This window comes from Dermacentor andersoni, chromosome 1 (assembly GCF_023375885.2).
Source record: "Dermacentor andersoni chromosome 1, qqDerAnde1_hic_scaffold, whole genome shotgun sequence".
NCBI classification, from domain to species: domain Eukaryota; kingdom Metazoa; phylum Arthropoda; class Arachnida; order Ixodida; family Ixodidae; genus Dermacentor; species Dermacentor andersoni.
The window spans coordinates 199,502,397-199,525,611 of record NC_092814.1 but is presented as its reverse complement, the minus strand read 5'-3'; the positions used below and the strand labels follow the sequence as shown (position 1 = coordinate 199,525,611).

The window sequence follows — 23,215 nt, the reverse complement described above, 5'->3', positions numbered from 1 at the left end:
GCATGTATGAGGGCGTGGAATTCCACGCAGAATAGGAAATTTCATATCGGGATCCAGCCTTTTAAGGCGGACGTGACGAGCGTCTGGCTGGGCCCAGTATCTTCTCGTCGCACTCCTCATTAATTCCGACAGGAGGCAAGTGATGTCCGGTCTGGAGAATGGCACTACAGTTCGCAGGCCATTGCTGAGGGCGCGCCTTGCTGCAGCATCGGCCATCTCATTACCGTTGAGCCCACAGTGTCCCGGGATCCATTGGAACACTATGCGGTGGTGTTTTTCTTGAGCGCATGAAAGTAGCTCGGTGATCTGCAGTGCCAGAACCTGATATGCGGTGTGGCGCAGGAAGCATCCCAAAATTTGCAGCGCGGGTTTTGAGTCCGTGAAAATGCACCACTCTTGAGGTCTTTCCCCGCAGATGTGGCGAATCGCTTCCCGAATAGCCACAAGCTCTGCAGCGGTTGATGTAGAATTATGGTCTTGTACGAAACCTCGAGTCATCTGTTGGGCCGGTATCACCACAGCTGCTGTCGATGCCTTTGGTGACGCGGAGCCGTCTGTGTAAACATGAACATATGTCTGGTATTCTGACCAGATGTACGCGAGAGCAAGTTGTTGTAGTCCACTGACGGGAACCAATGATTTCTTTAGTATGCCGGGGACATGTACGCATACGGAAGGTTGAACCATCACCCATGGTGGTTTGACAGGGTGATATGGAAGGGCATAGCCTGATGTTATGTGGGGTAGATGGCAGCGGAGTGCGCTTGTGAAACTGCTGTCCGGCCGCTCATGTAGAACCGACGTCAATGGATGGCAATGGTGTCGGGTCAGTAAGCGTAAATACACACGAAGTGGTTCGTGGGAAAGGTATATCGATAATGGGCATACGTGGGCTTCCTCAATTGTGCCTTTGTTGGAGGCACGCCGTGACAACCCGAGGCATATTTTGAGTGCCTGCACTTGGACGCTCTCTAATGTCCGTAAGCAGGAAATGCTCAAGTTTGAGAGTATCGGAAGGCTGTATCGAATGTAGCATACGAAAAGAGACTGATAAAGTCTTAGTAATGAGCCTTCCGTGGGGCCCCATTTCATGCCTGTTGCGAAGCGAAGAACATGGCAAAACAGATTGAGTTTTTGCTTCAACATATTAACATGCCTCGTCCATGACAAACCGCGGTCGATGATAATGCCCAAGAATCTGTGGTGGGAGACATAAGGTATTATGACACCGTTAATGGAGATCGGGTAGCGGCAGACGCATTTGCGCGTGAATGCAACCACAGCACATTTTTCGGCAGCTAAGCGCAAACCCTGACGCCGTATGTATCGTGAAGTAGATGACACAGCCCGTTGTGATTTCGCACGTAGTTGTGGGCGTGTTGTACCAGAAGCCCAGATGCAGATGTCAACTGCATATGCACTGATGTGGATGTGAGGTGGAAGTTCGCTCACCAGGCCAATCAGTGCCACATTGAATAATGTTGGGCTGAGAACTCCTCCCTGAGGAACTCCACGGCATACCTGATGACGGTTAGTCTCTCCGTCAGGCGTGGACATGTAAACGAAACGGCCGCTGAGGTAGCTCACAATCCACAGGTAGAGCCGGCCGCCAATACCCAAGTCATCTAGGGCATCGAGAATGGCTTCATGAAGGATGTTGTCGTAGGCCCCTTTGATATCTAAGAAAACAGCGGCGACGAGTCGGCGTTGACGTTTTTCATGTTCCACTGTCTTAACGAGGTCGATGACGCTGTCAATTGAAGAACGACCCCGCCGAAAACCGGTCATCATGTTCGGATAAAGATAATTTCTTTCCAGAAACCATTCGAGCCTCGCCAGGACCATTCGTTCCATAACTTTTCCAACACAGCTGGCTAATGTAACTGGGCGGTATGAGGTAAGCTCATAAGGAGTCTTTCCAGGCTTCAAGAGAGCAACCAGGCGGCTGATCTTCCACTGCTGCGGAACAATACCGGAGACCCATGTGCCGTTGTAATAATTGAGCAGCGCAGTGCGACCAGCCCTGCCAAGGTGAGAGAGAGACGAGTACGAGATCCCGTCAGGGCCAGGAGCAGATGAATGCCGACACGACGCAAGAGCAGCCTCTAATTCGGGCATCGTAAAGAGCAAGTCGTAGCGGTCACTTGAGGAAGGTGGCGCAAAAACTTCGAATTGGATTGAGGCTGGTTGAGTTGTGCCCACAACCATTTTGCAGAAGTCGTCCGCTACTTCTACATCATTGCGGCGTTGGTAAAAGGGCCAGAGCACTGAAAGGGTACCTTTCTTGTGGGGGAAAACGTAGGCTCCTGACTACATGCCAAATACGTGACAGCCGCTTGCGAGGATCCAGTGATGAGCAGAACTTTCTCCAGCGCTTCCTTCCTAATTTCTCGAGATGGCGCTTTATTTGTCGTTGAGCTCGGCGACAAAGGGCGAGATCCTACGTGGATTTCGTCCTTCTATATTTCCTTTCAGCGCGCCGTCGGCTGCGCGCAACCTCTCGAATTCCACGTCGATAGGAGACCCCGGTGTAGATGCACATATGTTCCGCGTGGCCTCACCGAGGGCGGACGTGATCAAGGCTTCTATTTGGGTCGGTGACTCGAGATTCGCACAGGAATTCTCCACGAATGTCTTAAAAGTGGGCCAGTCTGTGCACCGCACATGAGACGAAGTGGTAGGTGCGAACCACTTTACGCAGATATACGTTGGTATGTGATCACTGCCATGTGTTTCCACATCACTGAACCAGCTAATAGAAGATTGTAGTCGTGAGGAAACAAACGTCAGGTCCAAGCAGCTACTATAGGACGTGCCACGCAGAAACGTAGGAGAGCCATCGTTAATATTGACGAAATCCGGTGAGTGCATAATCTCGGACAAGGCTTTGCCTCGGTCATTCATTACTGTACTTCCCCATTGGGGGTGATGAGCATTGAAGTCGCCCACAATAATATGGGGAGCTGTGCAACTCTGGTACGAGAAATCAATGTGATCTCTGGGTGGAATGTAGCCGCCGAGTATCGAGAAGACCCGCCCTTTAAGCGTTAACGTCAAGCAAATGTAGTGGTTCGTGTTATGGGGCTGGAGGACATGGCGGTAGTGTGGAATATCTCGGCGTATGCACACTAATACGTTGCTGGTTTCATCAATTATCGGCAAATTTTTATTTTCCTTCTTCCTAAGGCGACGGAGGAGCTCAGGATGAGGAAGCGGCCTAACGAAATGACGTCGATGACGACAACGATCATCATCGGCGTGACGGAATGAATCCACGGACGGACAAGGCAAACTCAGTCTCGAGCACTTGACTGCTTTCGCAGTAATATTATGCAAATGATCGATGAGACTTAGCGTCCCAAAGCAACGTAGACGCTGTTAGAGACTCCGTAGTGAAAGCCTCCGGATTAATTTCGACAGCTTTTTTTTTTCTTTTTTTACGTGCACCGAAATCGCCCTACACGAGCGTTTTCGACCGGCCTCCATCGGAATGCGGCTGCCGAGGCTGGAAGTTGGAGCCGCGGCCTCGAGCTCAGCCACAGAACGCCATAGCCACAACGGAAGGAGAGTTCCGGCCTCAAATTACGCAGTGTTAGCAACAGGGAGTCGAAATGAAGCCCAACCCGAACCGAAAACTGTACCCGAACCGAAATTGTAGCCGGTACTGAACCCGAACGTATATTCTTAGAGCGTGCCTGAACCCGAACCGAGCCTGAGCCGAAAAAAATAATAATGGTTACCGGTTTGACTCGAAAGGGTTCAAACATATCGGGTGCAAACAGGTACTCAATATATCAGTAAGACTTCGAAATACTTTTCAGTCGGCGCACCCCACGAGAGCATCGTTTGGACTCACGAGTTATGTGCGAGAATGGAGATAGATGATAGGTATACTTGCTGCTAACTACACGACCACCTTGGCAGAAACGCTTGCACTTATGAAATCAGCTGTGCCAGTTGTGGTCCGCCGCCGAAACGTTGTTTCAGGGGCACCGCAGACTCGCCATGTCAGCTGAAGCGCCCACTTCGGCCGTTCGGCAAGCTCGCTATATATTATTACTAGATAAACCATCAAATGCACACGACCGCGGTCACACGGAGCGAAAAAAAGACAGCGTCCTCGAGAAGAGAGAATGGGAAAACCAACTAGTTCATCAGCATGGCTTCTTCTAAATAACGCAGAACAACACGGTGGTCGCTAATGAACGCCGTCCCCTTGTCATTGCGCGGTAAGCTACGGCTGTAAACGGCGCTGGAAATGCGCTTTTGTTGCGTGGCATGCTTCAATGCACGTCTGGCGCCTCCAAGCAGAGTTAGGCAACGCCCTTCGATTTCTGTAAATACTTTCCCGGGCGCAATATGCGTGATTTGGACTTATTTATCAGTGCTTAGTTGGCGAAAGAATCGGCGTCACATGCAATTGTGCAAGAAATATCGTCGCGGTGTTCAGCACAAGCTGTTCTCGTTCATGGTTCAGAAGCATCAATTATCTCATCTACTTTTGTTTAAGCGAAAAGAGCAGAAAACGGAGCAAAATGTCACTCGTTGGTTTCTTACTTTGCTACAGACTAGAAGTTTAGAGTTGTAAATTAGGTAATACTAATAGTTATGTAATTTATGAAGTATATTTAACCAATATCATCATGTTTGGAGTTCTTCAAAACGATGCGTGGCACTGTAATGTTGCCTTTTGCTCTTTCAATAATTTCAATAAGCCCTATACACCTTACATCATGCATCTGGGACCTCCTGTATCTTTTTATTTATTACTTTCGATGTCATCATGCACCAGATGTGATTGTACTGTATCACAGTGTGCATGCATCAAACAATGTAAACAAGACTTTTGCTGCCGAAAAACCACTGATTTTTCACCTCCCATGTGCCAGAAACGCCACTTATTTCACCTCCTGACAAAGCCTGCACAAGCACCATGCGGACAGGCGTTTCGCCATATATGGCAGGATAAAGTTTACTGTGTTGAACCGGTTCGCAAACCGATTCAGTGTTGCTATATTCTAGGAACCATAGTGTTGCGAACCGCCAAACCGATTCGCAAAACCTTATAAATTTTTTATTTCTCCGAACAGGAATTTAAACCGGAACGAAAAGAAGCGCGCTGAACCCGAATAGAGCCGCTATTTTGTTCGGTTCGACACCCTAGTTGGTAAAACTAATATTCATCCGCGCGTTTGGGAAATGTGCATCACAAGTTCTGAATAAAGGCGGTAGCGCAGAAAGCCGGAGAGCGTACACCGCGAAGCTGCAACGATCCAAGGAAACGCCGGTCGAGGACGACAAGGACATCGAAGCGGGACGCGCCGTCCCTTGTACACAGCCGCCCCTCGCTCGCAGCTCACGAGCAGCAGTATAGTCGTGAGCCAACCTCGGGGTTTCCTCGGCCCATCGCCATAACACGCTCTAGCTCGGGCATTCCGGGTGTGTTGACCGGACCGCGGGGTCCCAGGGCCTCGTCCACGATGTGGATCACGGTCCAAGTCACGGTCTACTTCTAAACCATATAGTGCAGGCAACGACCCAAAGCCACGATTAGGGCTGCGGTCCAGGTGAAGGGAAATGAGTCGGCCCAGGCTCGTTTATAAGTGCTTGACAAATTTATAAGTGCCTGATTTTATTAAGGGCTAAATGAAAAATGCTACACCCTCGTTTTCTGCCTTGGGCTCTTCGGGTATTTTCACTCAGCAAGCAAGTGCACCAGCAGAATTAAATGTGAGCATACTAGTTATGTATGCGGCAAGTACGTATGCAGCACGGCTCCCGCTCATTCCTTTAGATTTAATAGATGTAGAGTTGATGCTGTCTTTTTTCTTTCTCTATCTTTTTAAGCATTTCGTGCTCAGTAACATATATAGCGTTCGCGCGGTCAATTTTCTAAAGCGCGAGACTCTCTCAAGCACCAGGCGCATTTTTTTATTCCTGTGTATAGGTGCGCAACGTCGACGCATGTTTGAGCGGGGCGTTATTTCTAAATCAATGGCACCTGCAGCGGTCGATACGCACAACACCGCGCTGAAAACAGCTCTGCCAACATGAGGCACCACAGGTAACTCGTTACTTATGCAGGCGCTACCCCACTGTGGTTGCAGAGGAAAAGGGTAAGGGGAGGAGTTTTTCCAAAGGAACCTTAATAATTCTACGCGGCAAGTTGCGGCCTGCTGCATAAGTAACGCGACAACGGTGAGACAAATGATCGGACCCCTTAACGACAGCACGCACGTGTTGATGGCGCGAACGCCTAGGTCAACACTGCAGCCGAGTTGAGGGGGAGATCCTTGAAATACGACACGCCGCTGCGGTGGCTCGGAAAGCAGCAGCTCGAAGCCCCCACTGCGCCCTCGGAGCTCACTGACAAGAGTGAACAAGTCAGGGACATGGCGCTTTGGACACCGAGGATTCTTCTCGCCGTAGCAGCGGTCCTCCTGCTATCGACCGACGACACGCTGGCGCAACTGAAAGGGAATATCTGCGGTATGTATTCGCTGCGACAGCACGAATACGCGGTGCTGACGTTTCGGGGACCGCCCTGCGGCGTTGGCGCGTATATATACACCTCGGCAATTTTCAACCTGTTTCGCCGAGCCGGAAGCTATATATCCACGCAAGTGCTAACCATGCAAGACCAAACTAGTAGCAGTATAAGTAAGGTCCCCCGAAAGCCACTATTTCGTCATAACTAGAATTTTCATACTTGCAGTTTCCACAATATGGTTTTTGGACCGGGGAAGCCGCGATAAAGTTTAGATAATTCCACACCGCAAGAGATACCTGTACAGAAACGGCGGGTGCATCGTGCATTGCATGGCGTGAGCGATGTGTGTGTATGCGCAGTCGACCGTTATCAAGCAGTGCGTAACTCTGGTTTTTTGGCCGCCTCGACGTTCAGAAAACCCAGTCTGAGAGCTATCGAACAGCTGTACCTGTACGTCTGAGTTAACTCCGCACAGGGCCGCGGGACGCAGGTTTTCCTGCCTGTAGGCAGAAAAGCCTGCGCTCGGCCACGCGTATATGCAGGGTGATCATTTTTTAGGTCTTGAAAATAGCCTGTTGCAGATAACGTAATTCTAATCCTTGAGCTGGATTGTTATGAGAGGCGGATCCTTACTTACCCGACAAAATCGAAACACATATACAAGTAGTTAACAAAAGAGCCCCTAATTATCTTTTGAATTAATTACTTTACGGCACATATTGCAATTTATTAATTGTAGCCGCTGAGTTTACAAGGTGTATCCACTTGTAATGAATTTCCAGAATGACGCCATGTTTGCAGATATGCGCCATAAACTTCGCCCTAAAATGCACTGTTGTTCCACTTACTTTTGTCACAAAACGCTGTTTTATGCAATGAACCACAAAAGTAACTGGAACGCCCATGTATTTTGTACCCCACTTCGGGAAGTAATATCTCGAAACTGGCGTCATCCTGGAAATTAACTTCAGGCGGATACGTCTTGCAAGCTGACTGGCTACAATTGGTAAATTGCAATATGTTCGGTAAAGTAATTAAATGAGAAGCTCATCACTGAATTTTTGTTGATGATTTGAATATTTGTTTCGATTTTTCGTGCTAGTAATGTCCGCCTCGTCGAATAATCAAGTTCAAGGACAAGAATTATGCTATCTGCCACAGTCCATATCTGAAGATCGTTTCTAGTCGTTTTATTTTGCTGCTAGCACGCTATTCGAATCGAGTAGATCAAAAACGGGCTTCCGATTTTGTCCACTTTCAGCCAAAATATTTGGGTGTATACAAAAAAAGGAAAAAAAAAAACGTAACACGGAAAAATACCGTAGGCTATCTGTTTGTGTACACGTTGTTCGGCTGTTCTAATCATGACAGCCACGCAATACGTCATTTCGTACCCACCATACATGTGAGAGCAGAAAAAGTGTACAAACTAACGCGTTATACATTTTTATCTCATTGAGCTTGAATTAACTATTTTTATCTGAAGGCAGCTACGAAATGCGTGCGATAAGTGATGAACTTTCTGCATGTAAGGTAATGTTACAGAAGCCCATCGCTTCTTTCCCATCCCGACTGCCCTCTACTCCTCAAACCACTTATGCAGGGTGTCCAAGCTAACTTTAGACAGAGTCTAAAATATGCGAATGCCGCGTAGCTGGACCGAACCAAGGTAATGTTGTTTGCCCTCGCTTGGAGATACTAAATTTTTTTCGTGCTACCTAATTACATAATTAGTCATAATTAATTGATTAACCCCTTAAATGTTATAATTACATCAAAATGTGTCAATGCGAAAATTGTAGAGTAACATGAAAAACTCCTGATACAGCTTTCTGTTGCTCAATAAGTGCTACATAAATGTGTTTTTCCGAGCGTGAAAGAAGTCCGTGAATACACGCAAGGGTTTCGAGCGGCCAGTCGGGCGGCAACTTTGCGTGCAGCCTTCAGCCTTGAAAGAATGAAGCTATACGAGATTATCTACGCAAGTTGTTTATATTTGTTTTAGCCACAAGCAACCGTTCTGTTCTTTTGTTGACAACGCAATCAGACCACATTGCAAGAAAAGAAATTCAAGTTTTGCAAACAATACACGGCCATCATTAGTGAGTGAGTGAGTGAGTGAGGAAACTTTGTTGTGAACGCCTGCAGAACGGTTAGCCTTCCCCTGTTAGGGAGGCGTTACCGTGACGCGGCCATGACGTCTTCACGGCGTGTGGCGCCTCTACTTCGGCCGCGGCCGCACTATTCCCTTTGGTCGACCGCGCCTGCCCCTCTGTTGGGGTGGCAGCCTCCCTCCGGTTTCGCTCGGTCGTTGCCTTTCGCGGGCCGCCGAGATCTGCTGGACGGCCTGGGTTTGGACATCTTGGTCATAGCATCTCGTTGCGGCCTCGAGCCGCGGCGGGATCGTTGTTATTGTTGCAGCTTCATGCGGATTCTTGGCACAGTCCCAAAGGATGTGAGCTGCAGTGGCTCTTTCCTTTCGGCACACACAACACAGATCACTTTCATAAACACTTGGACACACGTGCCTCATCAGCACCGGGGTGAATAATGACCCCGTTTGAAGTTGTCGATATAAAACCGCCTCCTTACGGGTCAAGCCCGGATGAGGTGGCGGCATAGTCCTTCGCTCTAGTCGGTACCATTTCACAATTTCGTTATAGGAAGTCATTTTGTCCTTGGTTTCCCACCACCACGACGGGTCGGCTGTAGTAGCAGCGGCACGGTTGGTTAGTCCTCGCGCCGCCGCGTTCACCGTCTCGTTGTGGTTAGCGTTGCCGCGATCCGACACATCACTGCCCATGTGGGCCGGAAACCACTTTATCACCACACACCGACTTTCACTCGCGAGATCGACCACACGCAACACACGCGCGGCTTCACCACACACCCTTGCTCTGGCGTAATTTTTCACTGCCGTCCTAGAATCACAGAGCACAGTCGTGCACTCGGGGTCGGCGATGGCCAAAGCAATGGCCACCTCCTCGGCTTGATGCGCGCCTCGAGTCCGCACACTCGCAGCTGTTCTCGTTGCACCGGTCGATGCCCCGACGACTGCAGCGGCGAATGCCTTTCTGTCATGTGGATACTCTGCCGCGTCCACAAACACGGCACCCCTGTCTTTGGCATGGAGATCGATGAGCGCCTTGGCCCTCGCCGCCCGCCGCTCTTTGTGGAACTCAGGGTTCATATTCCTTGGCACCGGACATACCCGTAGCCTTCTACTAATTGCGTCCGGTACAGGCACCTCTGTATTTTCGGGTCCCATTTCCTTTGGTCCCAGGCCTAGGTCACGCAGCACTTGTCTGCCCGTTCTTGTTTCTGATAGCCGCGCGAGCTGAGCGGTCCTCTGCGCCTCGGCGATTTCCTCCAGGGTAAGTAAAACTCTTGCTTGGGCTAGTTGGTTCATGCTTGAAGTAGGAAAGGCAAGGCGCAGAAGACCAGGACTCAAGAAGAATAACACAAACGACAGGACCGGCGCCATTTTCACTCACAACTAAGTTTATTTCCGCAACAAGCCTGCCTTATGTAGGTTATTCACGCCGAGTCACGCACGAAACTTTAGAAGTAAAAAACAGCAATCTATCGACCACTCAGGAATCATATCTGGCACATAATATCGAATGAGCAAATAAGAACCACACGTGGATCAGCACGGGAGGCAATTGATCTAGTATGGTCTTTTCCAAGCCAACGGGGACAAAAAACGAGACATAAAAAGTACCGCCTACGCTTCACTATCAAACTATCCACAACATAACACACTTCAAACGCCTAAGGTCCAGTCAGTGATAAACCCGCACGACTATGGGAATAATGACCAACGAATAACACGGAAAAAACATGGCGCCAGTCCTGTCGTTTGTGTTCTTCTTCTTGAGTCCTGGTCTTCTGCGCCTTGCCTTTACTACTTCAATCATTAGTGGCCTCGCCAATTTCACACATCGCTTGTACTAACAGAATGAAACCTAGGGCACAGAATTAGATATACCTACATGAGAAGTGAGGTTTTGTTCTGAACTTGCAATTCCCCAATATGAGCCTTGTTTATCACAGGCTCCGGCTGCTTAAACAATGATCTTCATTATATAAAGGTCAGACGGAAAAAGTAGTAAGCAGACTCGATATTTGACATACAAGCAAAAAAAAAAAATGTACACTTAGAGGTTAGATCCGGATACCGTGGTGGCTAAAAAGCACAGACCCCATTCTTCGCCGAATGCAACCAAATCAAGAGTTTTGACGGTGGCTCATTTGCCGTATAGAAGAAGCCCAAGATAGAAAATTCCGTCGCGGCCAAGCCACGCAGAAAGTTCTTCAGCAAGCTCCAAAATCACTGACAGCACGTCTAGAAGGGTAACTACTACTATTATTATTCCTTTCACGAAAGTGAACATCTCATAGATGTTCTCACGGGCCACGGCGTGCAAGACCGTTTATTGATGCATGGAACAAAGGAAAAAAAAAACGTACGAGTAAATTAGTCCCCCTTCGCAGATGGCATACAACTTTAATGTTAGACCTGGAATTTAAAAACTATCTGTTTTTGTGTCCGTCAAGCAAAAAAAATTATGGGTCAAGCTTATAGAGTGGTAAGAAGCCATGCGCTCTCTTTTTATCTATCCTTGGATCGTGGCCTCCTCCAGACACTGAAAGCAGGGCGTTGCACGTATACATATATAGTTCGAGAATTGTTTTGTTACCTCTAATATAGCTTCAAAGTACCTACCATTCCACATGCCTCTAAGTTAAATTAAATTATGGGGTTTTACGTGACAAAACCACTTTCTGATTATGAGGCACGCCGTAGGGGAGGACTCCGGAAATTTCGACCACCTGGGGCTCTCTAACGTGCCCCTAAATCTAAGTACGCGGGTGTTTTCGCATTTCGCCCACATCGAAATGCGGTCGCCGTCGCCGGGATTCGATCCCGCGACCTCGTGCTCAGCAGCCTAAGACCATAGCCACTGAGCAACCACGGCGGGTCCACATGCCTCTGAACTTATCTTTTTTTTTTTTTTTAATTCGCTCTTAATTGTGACTTTTCAGTCTTTTTATAGGATTATTTTTTATTCTATTAACACGTGTACTTATTTATCCTTCTCTTGGGGACTGCATTTCACCCACTAACAACTTAATGTTGTCGCTCAGCGCAAGACGCGCCTGCATGATTGGAACTTACCCGCCGTGGTTGCCTTAGTGGCTATGGTGTTAGGCTGCTGAGCACGAGGTCGCGGGATAGAATCTCGGCCACGGAGGCCACATTTCGATGGGGGCGAAATGCGAAAACACCCGCGTACTTAGATTTAGGTGCACGTTAAAGAACCCCAGGTGGTCGAAATTTCCGGAGGCCTCCACTACGGCGTGCCTCATAATCAGAAAGTGGTTTCGGCACGTAAAACCCCATAATTTAATTTAATTTTAATGATTGGAACTTACTGTAATGTAATAGATGGTTCTATGCGTTTTTTTGTTGTCACCGAAGCTTGTGTAATCTCATTGTATGCTCGACGCGAATTGTGTAGTACTTTCTGGAAGACACGCAGGCACCAGCGATTACTCTAGAAACTTCGATGACTCATGTGTAAAAGCCAATGCGCTGGACCTGCGGGTCAGATTTTCAACGACCGCCGAATGTGTTCGCCGCTACCGTTGTGCTTTGAGTGTAGCCTGTTTTTCTGGCCACAGGTTCGCCCAATAAAGAGTTAGTTTCGCCATTTACAGTTTTGCTACTGCGTTCTTGACCCTCACTATCACGTGACACTATTATGTTTATTCATTTTAGCGCCTCAATGCGTGCGTTACCCACTTCTAAGAAATTAAAATGTGTTTCATTTTGTTAAGAAGTCGATTCCCGCTTCCGATCAGAAGTGAAATGAAGTAACCGGAAGTGAGCACTTGCAACATCTTAATGAAATCCCCATATCCTACAACGTGCATGCACACACACAAAAAAAAATTGTGTAAAATAAAAAGAAATATTTGTAGATAAGTGAACGGCTTAGAGATTTGGGGACATGCACAATAACTGGCATCGTTCTCCATTCCATACATATCGAAGATATTATGCGTTTATACGGTGTGAATTCTCATTTGCGTGAGCAATCGCCCTCGCGGTTGCGTGTCAATTTTTTCAAGGGCACGACACGAGCAGAGAGAACCGACACTCTATACAAACTGCGTCTGTTCTAAAAAAAAAAAAACATGTCCCACGCGATTTAGTTTCGGACGTTCTACTCGCAGAGATGGACGAAGCCAAGCTTACGGAGCTCCTGGACTGCATTTTGTCCAAGTCGCCGAAGGGGGTAAGTCAAACCATGACTGAAAGGCGGCCGATTTCGAATAGATGCATTTCTTCGCATGAATTCGCGTGCCGTTGTGCGATTGGTCCAAATGTGGCGTGCCGATAAAAAAAATGAATCATTCGTAGTTGTACGCCGATTCGAGCAATTAACGCATCTAAGACAGCGAACCTGTTATAAGAGGGTTCTCACAACCTTCAGAAGTCCTAGAGGTCGCTCTAGCTGTCCAATGCAGGCCGAAAATCTACCCAAGCCTTCGCAACTTGACTCTTCACTCTGTCCAGTGCTGTACCTTCAATATACCTGAACCTTTTCAAATGCTAGGTCCGAGCTTATTCCATACTCTCCGTTACATCCAACGCACATTCCTGCATGCTGTGGGCATCTCGCAACACACGTGGGCATCACACGTGGGCACAACGTGGGAATCTCGCAACGTGTTCCAACGCGGCCTGCTTAGGCTGTGTCGCTTTATCTGAGCGATAGCGATAGCTAAGCGATAGCGATTCACCGACTTCGTTGCCCGGCTGCGCGTTATAAAACTATGACCATGCTAATGATGCGATCTTATGACGGTTAGGAAGGCGAAACGTTCGCTTGGCCTCGCCTGATTGGTCAAAATCCCGTTTTCTTTTTTTCCTTTTTTGCCGAAAACACCATTCTGGCCAACCCCGCGCGGCAAAGCGAACAGTTCGAGGCTCCGTCACAGGCCGCGTTGCTGGCTGTGCTGAGCTGGGGCGCGATCGGAGATATTTTGTTCGATACGCGTTCTGTTCAGTTGCTGCAACGTCACAAAGTTGCAGTATGCAAAATTTGTGACAGCGGGGCGGAGAGAGCAGCCAATCAGGAAGCGGTGACCTCCCCGGAAGTTTACTTCCGTCGTTTGTCGTCTGCTTGCAGACAGTATACTACAAAACGAAATGTTTCTCGTCTTCCAAATGAATGAAATCGTTACCTAAAAAAACGTATTTTATCTTCTCAAGCCCAAACACGTTTTCAAATAGTAGTACGTGTCCCTACTGCAATTTATAACTATTAGGTTCTTTGCGTCGTCCCTAGGTGGTGTCGCGCACAGCGAGAAGAAAAAAGAAAAAGAAAACGACGGGAGGAGTGGCGCACTTTTCAAGGGGCAGCGACAACATTGCTGTGGCTCGCTGGCACCAATGATGTTGTCGATTTATCTGTACAACCAACGAATTATTTGTTTCGAGAAACAAAAACGACGCCGGAATTCACTTTCTGCCATTTCTTCAAACGCGTTTCGCACCGCCACCCGCTCTCCTCCTTCCTCTAGAAACGCCAGCGCAACAACAAAAGTTCCCAACGGAAGCGCCATTTTCTCGAATTAAACTATGGATTGGATTCAAACGTGCTATTCCGCAGCCGAAAGAAAGCCGAAAAGGCCGCCTGTTGGATCCAATCCAATCCACCAGACGCGCCATGCGAAGCCGTATGATCGCTCCAAACTTCTCAACTCCCGTCGCGTTCGGACGAAATGCTCGGTGGGCGGATGATTGACAGGAGCGTGTCGTCATTTTGACGTCACCAAAAACGGGGCGGCGCCCCGCGGCTGGCGACGTCGGCGCGGAGTAGGCCAATCGCGCGCGCCGGTAACCGAACGAACGCGCCGAACAACCATCTCCGATCGCACCCCTGGATCACGTTTCACACCGACCACCCTGCAGACCGCGACCACGCCTTCGTCGTAGCCGCACGAAAACCGTTGTGAAACGCGATCCTCTTCACAGCTTCGCTGTAACAACCTTACAGAGCCAGGACATGAGCGAAAGAAAGTTACGCAGATCCCACCCATCACTCGGAGAGGCGCACATATACTGGAAAATCAAGATGCATAGTTGACAACGAAATTTCGCAAATTACCTTTGTTTAGTTATAGTTACATTAGTAATCAATTACGATTGTAATCATCCGCTTGGAGCGAATTTTGAAACTAGCACCTGCAGTTTCGAGGAAAGCGCTGTCAAACTTGTGGTAAAAAACGCTGTTCTTCCTTTACTTTTTTTTTTATTTTTAACAAAACGCCTTTCTATGCATCGAAGATAAAAGTACTGGACCACCACTGGATTTCGTCGTAGCCTTTGGGAACGCATATCTCGAAACTGGGGTCATCCACAAAATTTATTCCAAGCGGAAATTACTCTCGAAGTCACCGGCCACAATTCGAAAATTTCAAAATGTGCCGTATATTAATTAATTAAGGCGCTAATTAGTGACTTTTGTTAATAAGTCGAATATGTGTTTTGGTTTCTCGTGCAAGTATAATGTGTGCCTCTGTGAATAATTCAGCTCACGGACTAGAATAATCTTATCAGCAACAGGCGACCATTAAAATTTTCGTAAAACTTGAAAATGAGCACCCCGGAAAAAAAGAACGAGAAAAAAAAAATCACAAGGCGTCCTTTCTACGACGCCGTCGAATGAACGCGTTCACCTTTTTTTCCCCGCTTCTTCGAGGGTGAGGACGACTCTTCGCAGTCACCCATCCCTCCACCCATCCCGCCACTCTATCCATGTGCCCTGCACTCCACTCCCCGAGAAAAAAAATTATCGTTATTTTTTTCATTACCACTTTGTCTGGAGACACATGCGCATCTCATGTGTCTTTTCCCTTTGCGACACTTTAGGAACGAAGTGTTCTGTAGTCTCGTTCACACCGATCAAAGCTGGGCCACCGGCCGAAACTTTAGCAGAATAATAGTACTTGTACCGTTGTTAAACGTGTGAATATTTCTTTGATGATTATTTCTCCGGGTTCCGCGCACAATTCTATTCGAATATATATATATATATATATATTACATAACGAGGGTCTCGAATCCGGCTACACTCATGCCTTCAGGTAGCATATGTGGGTTTATTGACCAGTTGCCTTCACCCAAAAAGATCACGTTGTCGTGACGCCTGCGGCAAAAAGGACGTGCGTCCGCCGCCAAGGCCTGTGCGTGGTGGCGCTGGCTAACACTCCCAGGGTTCTACTATGACACATAAATACTCAAGAAAGTGGATGGGGAAACAGCGCCGCGGTAGCTCAATTGGTAGAGCATCGCACGCGAAATGCGAAGGTTGTGGGCTCGGTTCCCACCTGCGGCAAGTTGTTTTTTCATCCACTTTAATTTGCATTAGTTTATCGTTTCTTCATTTCATTTATTAAACACAAGTAATTTCCCCTATGTTGTCCTTGGTGTCAGTGTTTGTTGGCTTCTTATGATATGACTAATAAAAATCGGGCCCCTCGGTTAACCCCCTTTCTTCTCGTTTATATATATATATATATATATATATATATATATATATATATATATATATATATATATAGTGTGTGTGTGTGTGTGACGTTCACGGCGCGTGCTGTACGTGTCAGAGAAAGTGCTTCACGCCCGCGTGTCGCAGACGCTGGAGTTGTGGGAGAACACCAAGGCCATGTTCGGCGGCAAGCCACCGGCCCAGGCCGTCCTGTCACTGTGCAGCGCCTCCCCTGCGGCGGGCGACACCCTGGTGAGCTGCTATGCCCCGCAGATGCTCTGCGCGCACTGTATATACACCGCTATGCACGGCAGAAACCACAGAAGCGGCCCCTGCAACTTCCCACGCGTAAAATGTGCTACGCGAGGCTGTGCACTAATTTCGTTACGCATATTATTTCTCCGTTTCTTTTTCTTCTTTTCCTTTTTTTGTTTACTCACACGGTAAAAGCTCGACAGTGTTTACGTTCAGTTCGCCCGCTCCGCCACCACGCCGCGAATCAGGCGGTCGACAAGCGGGGCAATCAAATACGTAAAATAATACAAATACACCCGTACCGAGGAACATCCACCCAACATATAACGAAGGTCGCAGAAGAGCGCGGGCTAGAACCATCCTTCGACGAATCGATCCTTACGGGGCAGATGTATTCTTCGTCGACGCCGCCAAATATGGCAGCGAAGACAGGTTTGCAATCGCGGTCGTTGACGCGCGCGGAACACTTATCAGCGCCGCATCAATTCCCATAACGCTAAACACGCGAACGAGGTGGAGGAAACCGCGATAGCCTTGGCTCTTCAAGCCGCAAAAGGCCCGGCGACCGTTTTCTCCGACTCGCGCACGGCGGTCAGGGCTTTTTCGTCCGCTCTAGTTTGTAAACACGCAGCCGTCATCGTCAACAGATCCTTTCGTATTGCTACGCGAGAGAACACTGGAGGTCATACCATAGCGTGGTTCCCGGCGCACGTGAACGATGTAATTAACCAAGCGGGTTGCAACCCTAACGAGCGGGCCAACTGCCTGGCGCGTGAATTCACGAACCGCGCCCGAGCTAACGGTCCGGCTCTCCCGCAGGATTGCCCCTTCAAAGATAATCTTACGACCTTTCACGTAATTACGTCACATTACAGACACGGCAGGAGGAAATTCCCTCCTCACAGCCCGAAACTGAACAGGGCTCAGGCTGTTACTTTCAGGCTTTTACAGACGAGATCCTACCTTACCCCGAGAGGGGTGAGGTAGGATCAACTAATTAGTTGGATAGACCCAAACTTCCCGCAATCGTGCTCCATATGCGGTCACGCGTGCTGCTCCTTCGACCACATGCTCTGGCTATGCCCGTACAACGCGGGCTCCGACTTTCATAACAAGTCCAAGTGGGACGCCTTGCTGAAGAGCTCGGATTTCACAAAGCAACTACAGGCCGTCCAGAGGGCCCGCGACGTCGCGGAGAGTCACCACTTCCCTGTCCCGTCGTGGGCGGAGTCACCAACTTGATCGGGGAGCCTTCGGTTCCCCCCAATCGAGTTCCTCAGGACACTCTAATAAAGTTCTTGTCACTGTCACTGTCACACCTATGAGTACGGATTCCATAAGAAAACAACTACAGGGAAAAACATGGTAATAGAGCGAAAGGCAAGAGAAAAGTGGCCATAACGAAACACATGACGTTGTAGGGCTGTACACAGCAACTATAAGGCGTACAGTGCGAGGCGTGCGAAAAGGAGTCATGGTTTGCGGACTTGCGTTTGCAAATCCTGTGTGCTATATAGTTCTGATTGCGCAGCTACAAAATACATTGCTGTGCTGTCAAAGTTTCTTGTCATTAGAGCGCGTGAGCGCTAATGTTGTATACTTCACCGTGCATGCGTGTGTGTGCGTGTGTGTTTTACATTTGTGCTTTAACGATAGCAAATGGTATGCTTAATTAGTAATACAGCCGAACAAAAAGTCCTTCCGAAATGCATTGTCGAAATTCGCTCGCTCTTATAGTTTGTGCTGTAACAGACAGGACTTGCACAGCTTGATGAAGTTATGCGCGAATAAATAATTGAGAAGTTTTGATATTTTTATTTTCAGATTTCAGAATTCACTAACCAGCAGACCGTAAGTATACACCCATTCTTCTTCCTTTCTTTTTTTCCTCACTGAAGTTAGCATATAGAACTTGATCGAGACATCGATAAAGTTGTGCTCAACGCTTCACATTTGCTTATGTGGAGTTCTGTACTCTTCGTTTCACGCCGGCGTCGTATACAAAAGGACGAAACACTAGTTTTCTGTGTTCCCATTCTGGTCACTTGCGCTGTTTTCTGTACAACTTCTCATCAATTACTGCAGAGTGCGACTAAGCAGTTAGATTTTATATGCAAAGTATGCATACTTAAACAAACTGATAGTTAACTTCTGCATGACTTTCTACACCGCAGTTATTCCCAACATTGCGCGCTCACTTTCTTCGAGCTTCCCCGCGACTCAGAAGCGCATGGCGCTTTCACGGGCGGTGCGTCAGGCACGCGCTCCAGCTCCAGAGTCCTGACTTTACTTTCTAGCTGGGGACCGCAGGCCGCGAAAACTTAAGTACAAGTTCCCTAGCCATTCAAGCGATGGCCGAGTGGTTCTGAATGACCACTCGCACGAGCCCAAGAGATCTCAAAGCGGAGGAGGGGCGCTTTCTATCGACGTTATACTGCAACGTTACTAAACTCTGTTTCGCAATGGAGTGGCACTGGACCGGAAGCCACAGCGGCGCGGCAACAGATCAGAAGCGCGACCATGTAAATGCAAGTTCCCATCCACTTCAATCTCGAACGCAGTCTCTGCAGGCGCTCAAAGCACACACGCCTCGAACACAGCTTTTGTGCAACGTTCGCCGAGAAAGGAACATGTGTGCACACACGCGGTCACCCCAGCCACAATAGTGGTTCTTTACAGTATAAACATACAGGGCGTCCAAGCTAACGTCGGCCAAGCTGTTCAACGAAAAGAAAAAAAGAATATTTGCAAGACATGGTGCAAGATGCGATTTTGAAACCTATATAGGTGTGTATACGGTCGTCAGAGGCCGACGTTTCGGCCGCGGAGACCGACCTCTCTAAGAAAGGTCGGTCGGAGCGTCGGCCTCTGACGACCGTATGCGCCTATATAGGTCTCAAAATCGTATCTTGCACTATGTCTTGTAAATATTTTTATAACAGCTTGGCTAACGTGCTGGCTGGGACACACGGTATACGTTCAACAAGGGCCCGCGTCTTTCTTGTTGTTGTGGCCTCAACACGTGGCTCTATCGCGCATTTGTTTCGGCGGGTAGAAATTTACGCTTACTGTGTCATTCGGTCTTGTGAGATCATTTAGCACGCTTAAATAAAATTTATACCGGCAAATCGATGCCTCATGAGAGCACTCGATAGTATCATAAAGCTGGCGGCGCAGCTATATGTAGGGTATCCATGGCTTCCAAGGGGCCGCAGGGGAATCGAAGCTGCAGGACCAAAGTGGTGCTTAGTGTTCGGGCCGCCGAAGCCGGAGCGTGCGGGGGGTGTTTTGCATAGCGTATCGGCGAGCTCCCGACCCACGGACGAATCCGGGCTCCGGCTTTAGTGCCCCCGTTTCCCCTTTGGCGTGTTGGAGGCGCCGCCAAAGTATACTAAATGAATGACACGTTGTCTGCTTGCACTGAGAGCTTGATTTGCGCGCGGCGCGAAAGAAGGAAGAGGCGGGTCTTACATTGGAATGCATACTGTAAAGAACCGTTTTGCCCAGCTTCGCGCACTTAGATTCCATATGATCTGTAGACCGCAGAGAAAAATCCTTTCCACAATACTCATGCTCGTGCAAATATTTTCTGTTCAGAAAGCAGACAAGCCGAAGTTCAAGAAGGCTCTCAAGGACTGCAGCTCCTGAAATGAAGAGCCGTGACGTATCTCGAAAGACCTCATGTCCGCGTTCGATGAAATTAAGCGCTCACAAGGCGTACCTCATATACGCATGCAGTACAGAGAAGCCAGCTACATGCTGTCAGACTGACAACACTTGTCTCCTTTACTTTTGCTCTCGTTCAATAAAAGGTTGCGCTGCTGTGCTTCTTCGCTCAATGTTAACGCTGCGCTTCTTGTATTGTACTTTTGCTTCAAATTTTTTTTTCGATTCCTTTTACTCTAAGCGAAGCAAATCATCCGAACGCATCGGAGAAACCCCGACGTTTCACTCCCTGTCTGTTACATATACCAGAGTACTTCAATACTTTTTTTACTGCTCACAAAACGACGAGGCCAACTTTGCTCTAGGAAAAGAAGCTGCCGCCGAGAGTAGCGTCACTGCAGATAATTCTCTCGAGTGACGCCGGCGGAAGCGCAGGCGCTTTCTCAGAGGAACTGAAGCAGCGCGCCGAAGCGAGACGTTCTTTTTTTTTTTTTTTTACTTGGTTCTGTTGGAGACGTCGCAGAACTTGCAGGTATATGGGTGTTGCGTGAGGAGCGTGAGAAGCGCTGGTGAACAGGGCTCCTAGTAAGAGGAGGACGCCCATCTCAGGCGAAGACTTCGCTTGCGCAGTACAATAAAGCTTATTCCTCCTCATTGCTTCTGTTCTTCAAACATTTGGTTCTCGGGGTGTTAGGTTAAACAAGGGGTCTGTTTTGTTTTGTTTTTCATGCTTTTGATCACCTTTCTCCTTTTTTTTCTTTTAGGCAGAAGTAGATAACGACAATCTTTTTGTCTCTGCAAATCGTGCTATTTTTATATGACGATGGAGAACAGGATCATGCATGGGAAAGAGCGACCCGCGCGTGCGTCGTACTGAGTTTGAGCGCCCTCACCCTTTGACAGAAATGCAGTTATCTTTGTTGGGGACGCGAGCAATGCGTCGTAGAGTAGAATGATGAGCGAGTCGAGATTATTGTGCTTCCGGGGAAGCCAATCGGAGCCATGGTAGTGATGGCCCCGACCCAACTTGGACGTTTAACTTGCTCCTGCATGAAGTGGGATTCCGTACTGGAGCCGTGTAACTAAACCAATAAACCCTTTTCCTTAATTTTCTACAACCTGACGTAGCAGTCGATGGGCTTGGTGGATTCCATTCCCTGAACGCCACCCTATAGCCGCAACACGACGCTCCCGACGCCGTCAGACTTCAAAGAACGCTGATACCTCTCTGAAGAGTACGCCTCATCCGTCAACACCTCCTTCTCTGCCCCCTAGGCCTGGCAGAATCCAATCCAAATCTGATAACAAGGTCATGGTGGAGAACAATACGACTGTGTTCCACTACTCGCCGTAGAAGGCTAAGTAGACGGCTAAGAGGAGACCGGCCATCTTAAGTCTCGTTCCAATTCTCACGAGGACGTCAAAGTAGACAGCTTCGAGACGGCAGCATCGAAGTCACAAACGATGCAGGCTACTTTCCTGTCCAAACAAGATGGCGGCTGAGCAGGGCGCTTGGAAAGCAGACAGGAAGGTTTTCTGCGCACGAGAAAACGTAGACACGCTATCCTACGCCCTTAATGTAAGCTACATCGTGTTTTTCATAGGGTAAAAAAAATTATGGGGTTTTACGTGCCAAAACCACGATCTAATTATGAGGCCCGCCGTATACGGCGGGCTCATAATTAGATCCGGAAATTTTGACCACCTGGGGTTCTTTAGCGTGCAGCTAAGTCTGAGTACACAGGTGTTTTCGCATTTCGCCCCCATCAAAATGCGGCCGCCGTGGCCGGGATTCATGCAATCCCGCGACCTCGTGCTTAGCAGCACGAGGTCGCGCCTCCATAGCCACTAGCCACCATAGCCACTAAGAAACCACGGCGGGTCTTTTTTTCATAGGTTTGCAGGCGCAAATACTTAAAATACAGAAATAATGTATGCTTTTCTCAACTTTTTCTTCTGCCTGCAAGGTGGCGTCACGTCGTAGAAACGTCTTCCATGCGTCTTCCAGACAGCTAGAAACGCGTTCCATTACATGGCCTCGAAGCTGTCTCGGCTATCTCCTTAGCTGTCTACGTAGACTGTGTCCGACGCTGCCCAACCTTAAAGGGACACTAAAGGTTAATATTAAGTCAACATGGACTGTTTAAATACAATCCCAGAAGCCTCGAAACGCTTGTTTCGTGCGAAGAAGAGACTTATTTGAAGAGAAAATGCGTTCTGAAGCGTCCGCGTACCTCTAGCGCAGTTCAAATCACCCGCCCTCCGATCGAGGAGTATTGACGTCATGGTCTCATAGTGACGTGGTGACGTTGCGCCGTCGGTGAGTAAAAAATTAGACGGCGCTACGGCTTTTCTGCACAAAACGCAAACGCGCGGCCAGAAACAGAGCCAAGACAGAGCCGACAGTAGCGCGAAAGCGGAACTGTGGTGGCTAGCGGAAGGGAAAGCGCACGACGATAAGCTGGTTCTTTATTTTATGACGCCAACTTCGACGCTCGTTGCAATGGATGACCCTGACAACGACACATTAGCTCGCGACGCTGGGCTCAAGTTCAGCGATTTAAGCACTGATGAACGTGACCTGCTGTTGAGGGCTCGCGCTGCCGGCGTCGTTGCGTACTACTACGACGACGGCCTGCTTTGAAAGACACTTCACGCGACTTCAGTAAGTCGGCGTTGAAGTCATAATCCTCTGGAGGAAAGTGCAGCGAGCACACTACGTGATTTCTCTGCTCTTTGTCAGCGCGCTGTGGCAGAGGTACGGCACTTAACCACTTCGAACGGAGAGGTTCAGTCGTTGGCACACAGTGATAAGTAACATTGGATTCGCCGCTGCAACTGCCCTTGGCCAAGTTCCGCTGACCATTCGCGCATCCCAGGACATCACATGGACGTGGCATTCTCGCTGCTTGTTCCAAATGCAAGTTTCGCGAGCCAGCAGGACCACCGAAGCACGACACGATAAAGAAACAACTGAAACTCCAAAGCGCGCGCGGCGCAAAGTCGAGCGCGCAGAGTCGAGCGAAAACGAAACCTTTCGATCACCCATACTATTCAAGGGTAACGACAAAATGTTATTTTTTCTTAGAATCGAATAGAAGTAGACAAGTAGCATTTTCTTCCGTCTTATCTTATCTAATGAAATTATCTTTTTAATACGAGTAGTTGAGTACTAGTGACATAAATTATGATGAGGAGTGCTTTCGTCATCGGGCTAGTACCGGAATGTCACTGGGGG

The 23,215-nt window shown here is 48.4% G+C and overlaps 1 protein-coding gene across 1 annotated transcript; it reads left to right on the top strand.

The window, feature by feature from the left end:
* The first annotated feature begins 6,307 nt into the window (after positions 1-6,307).
* Positions 6,308-20,133, top strand: LOC126546887 (uncharacterized). Its single transcript, XM_050194608.3, has 5 exons — positions 6,308-6,489; positions 12,734-12,795; positions 16,204-16,308; positions 18,136-18,162; positions 19,909-20,133. Exons 1-5 carry the CDS (start codon positions 6,393-6,395, stop codon positions 19,957-19,959), a joined length of 342 nt encoding a protein of 113 aa, XP_050050565.1. The 5' UTR covers positions 6,308-6,392; the 3' UTR covers positions 19,960-20,133.
* Positions 20,134-23,215: the final 3,082 nt, after the last annotated feature.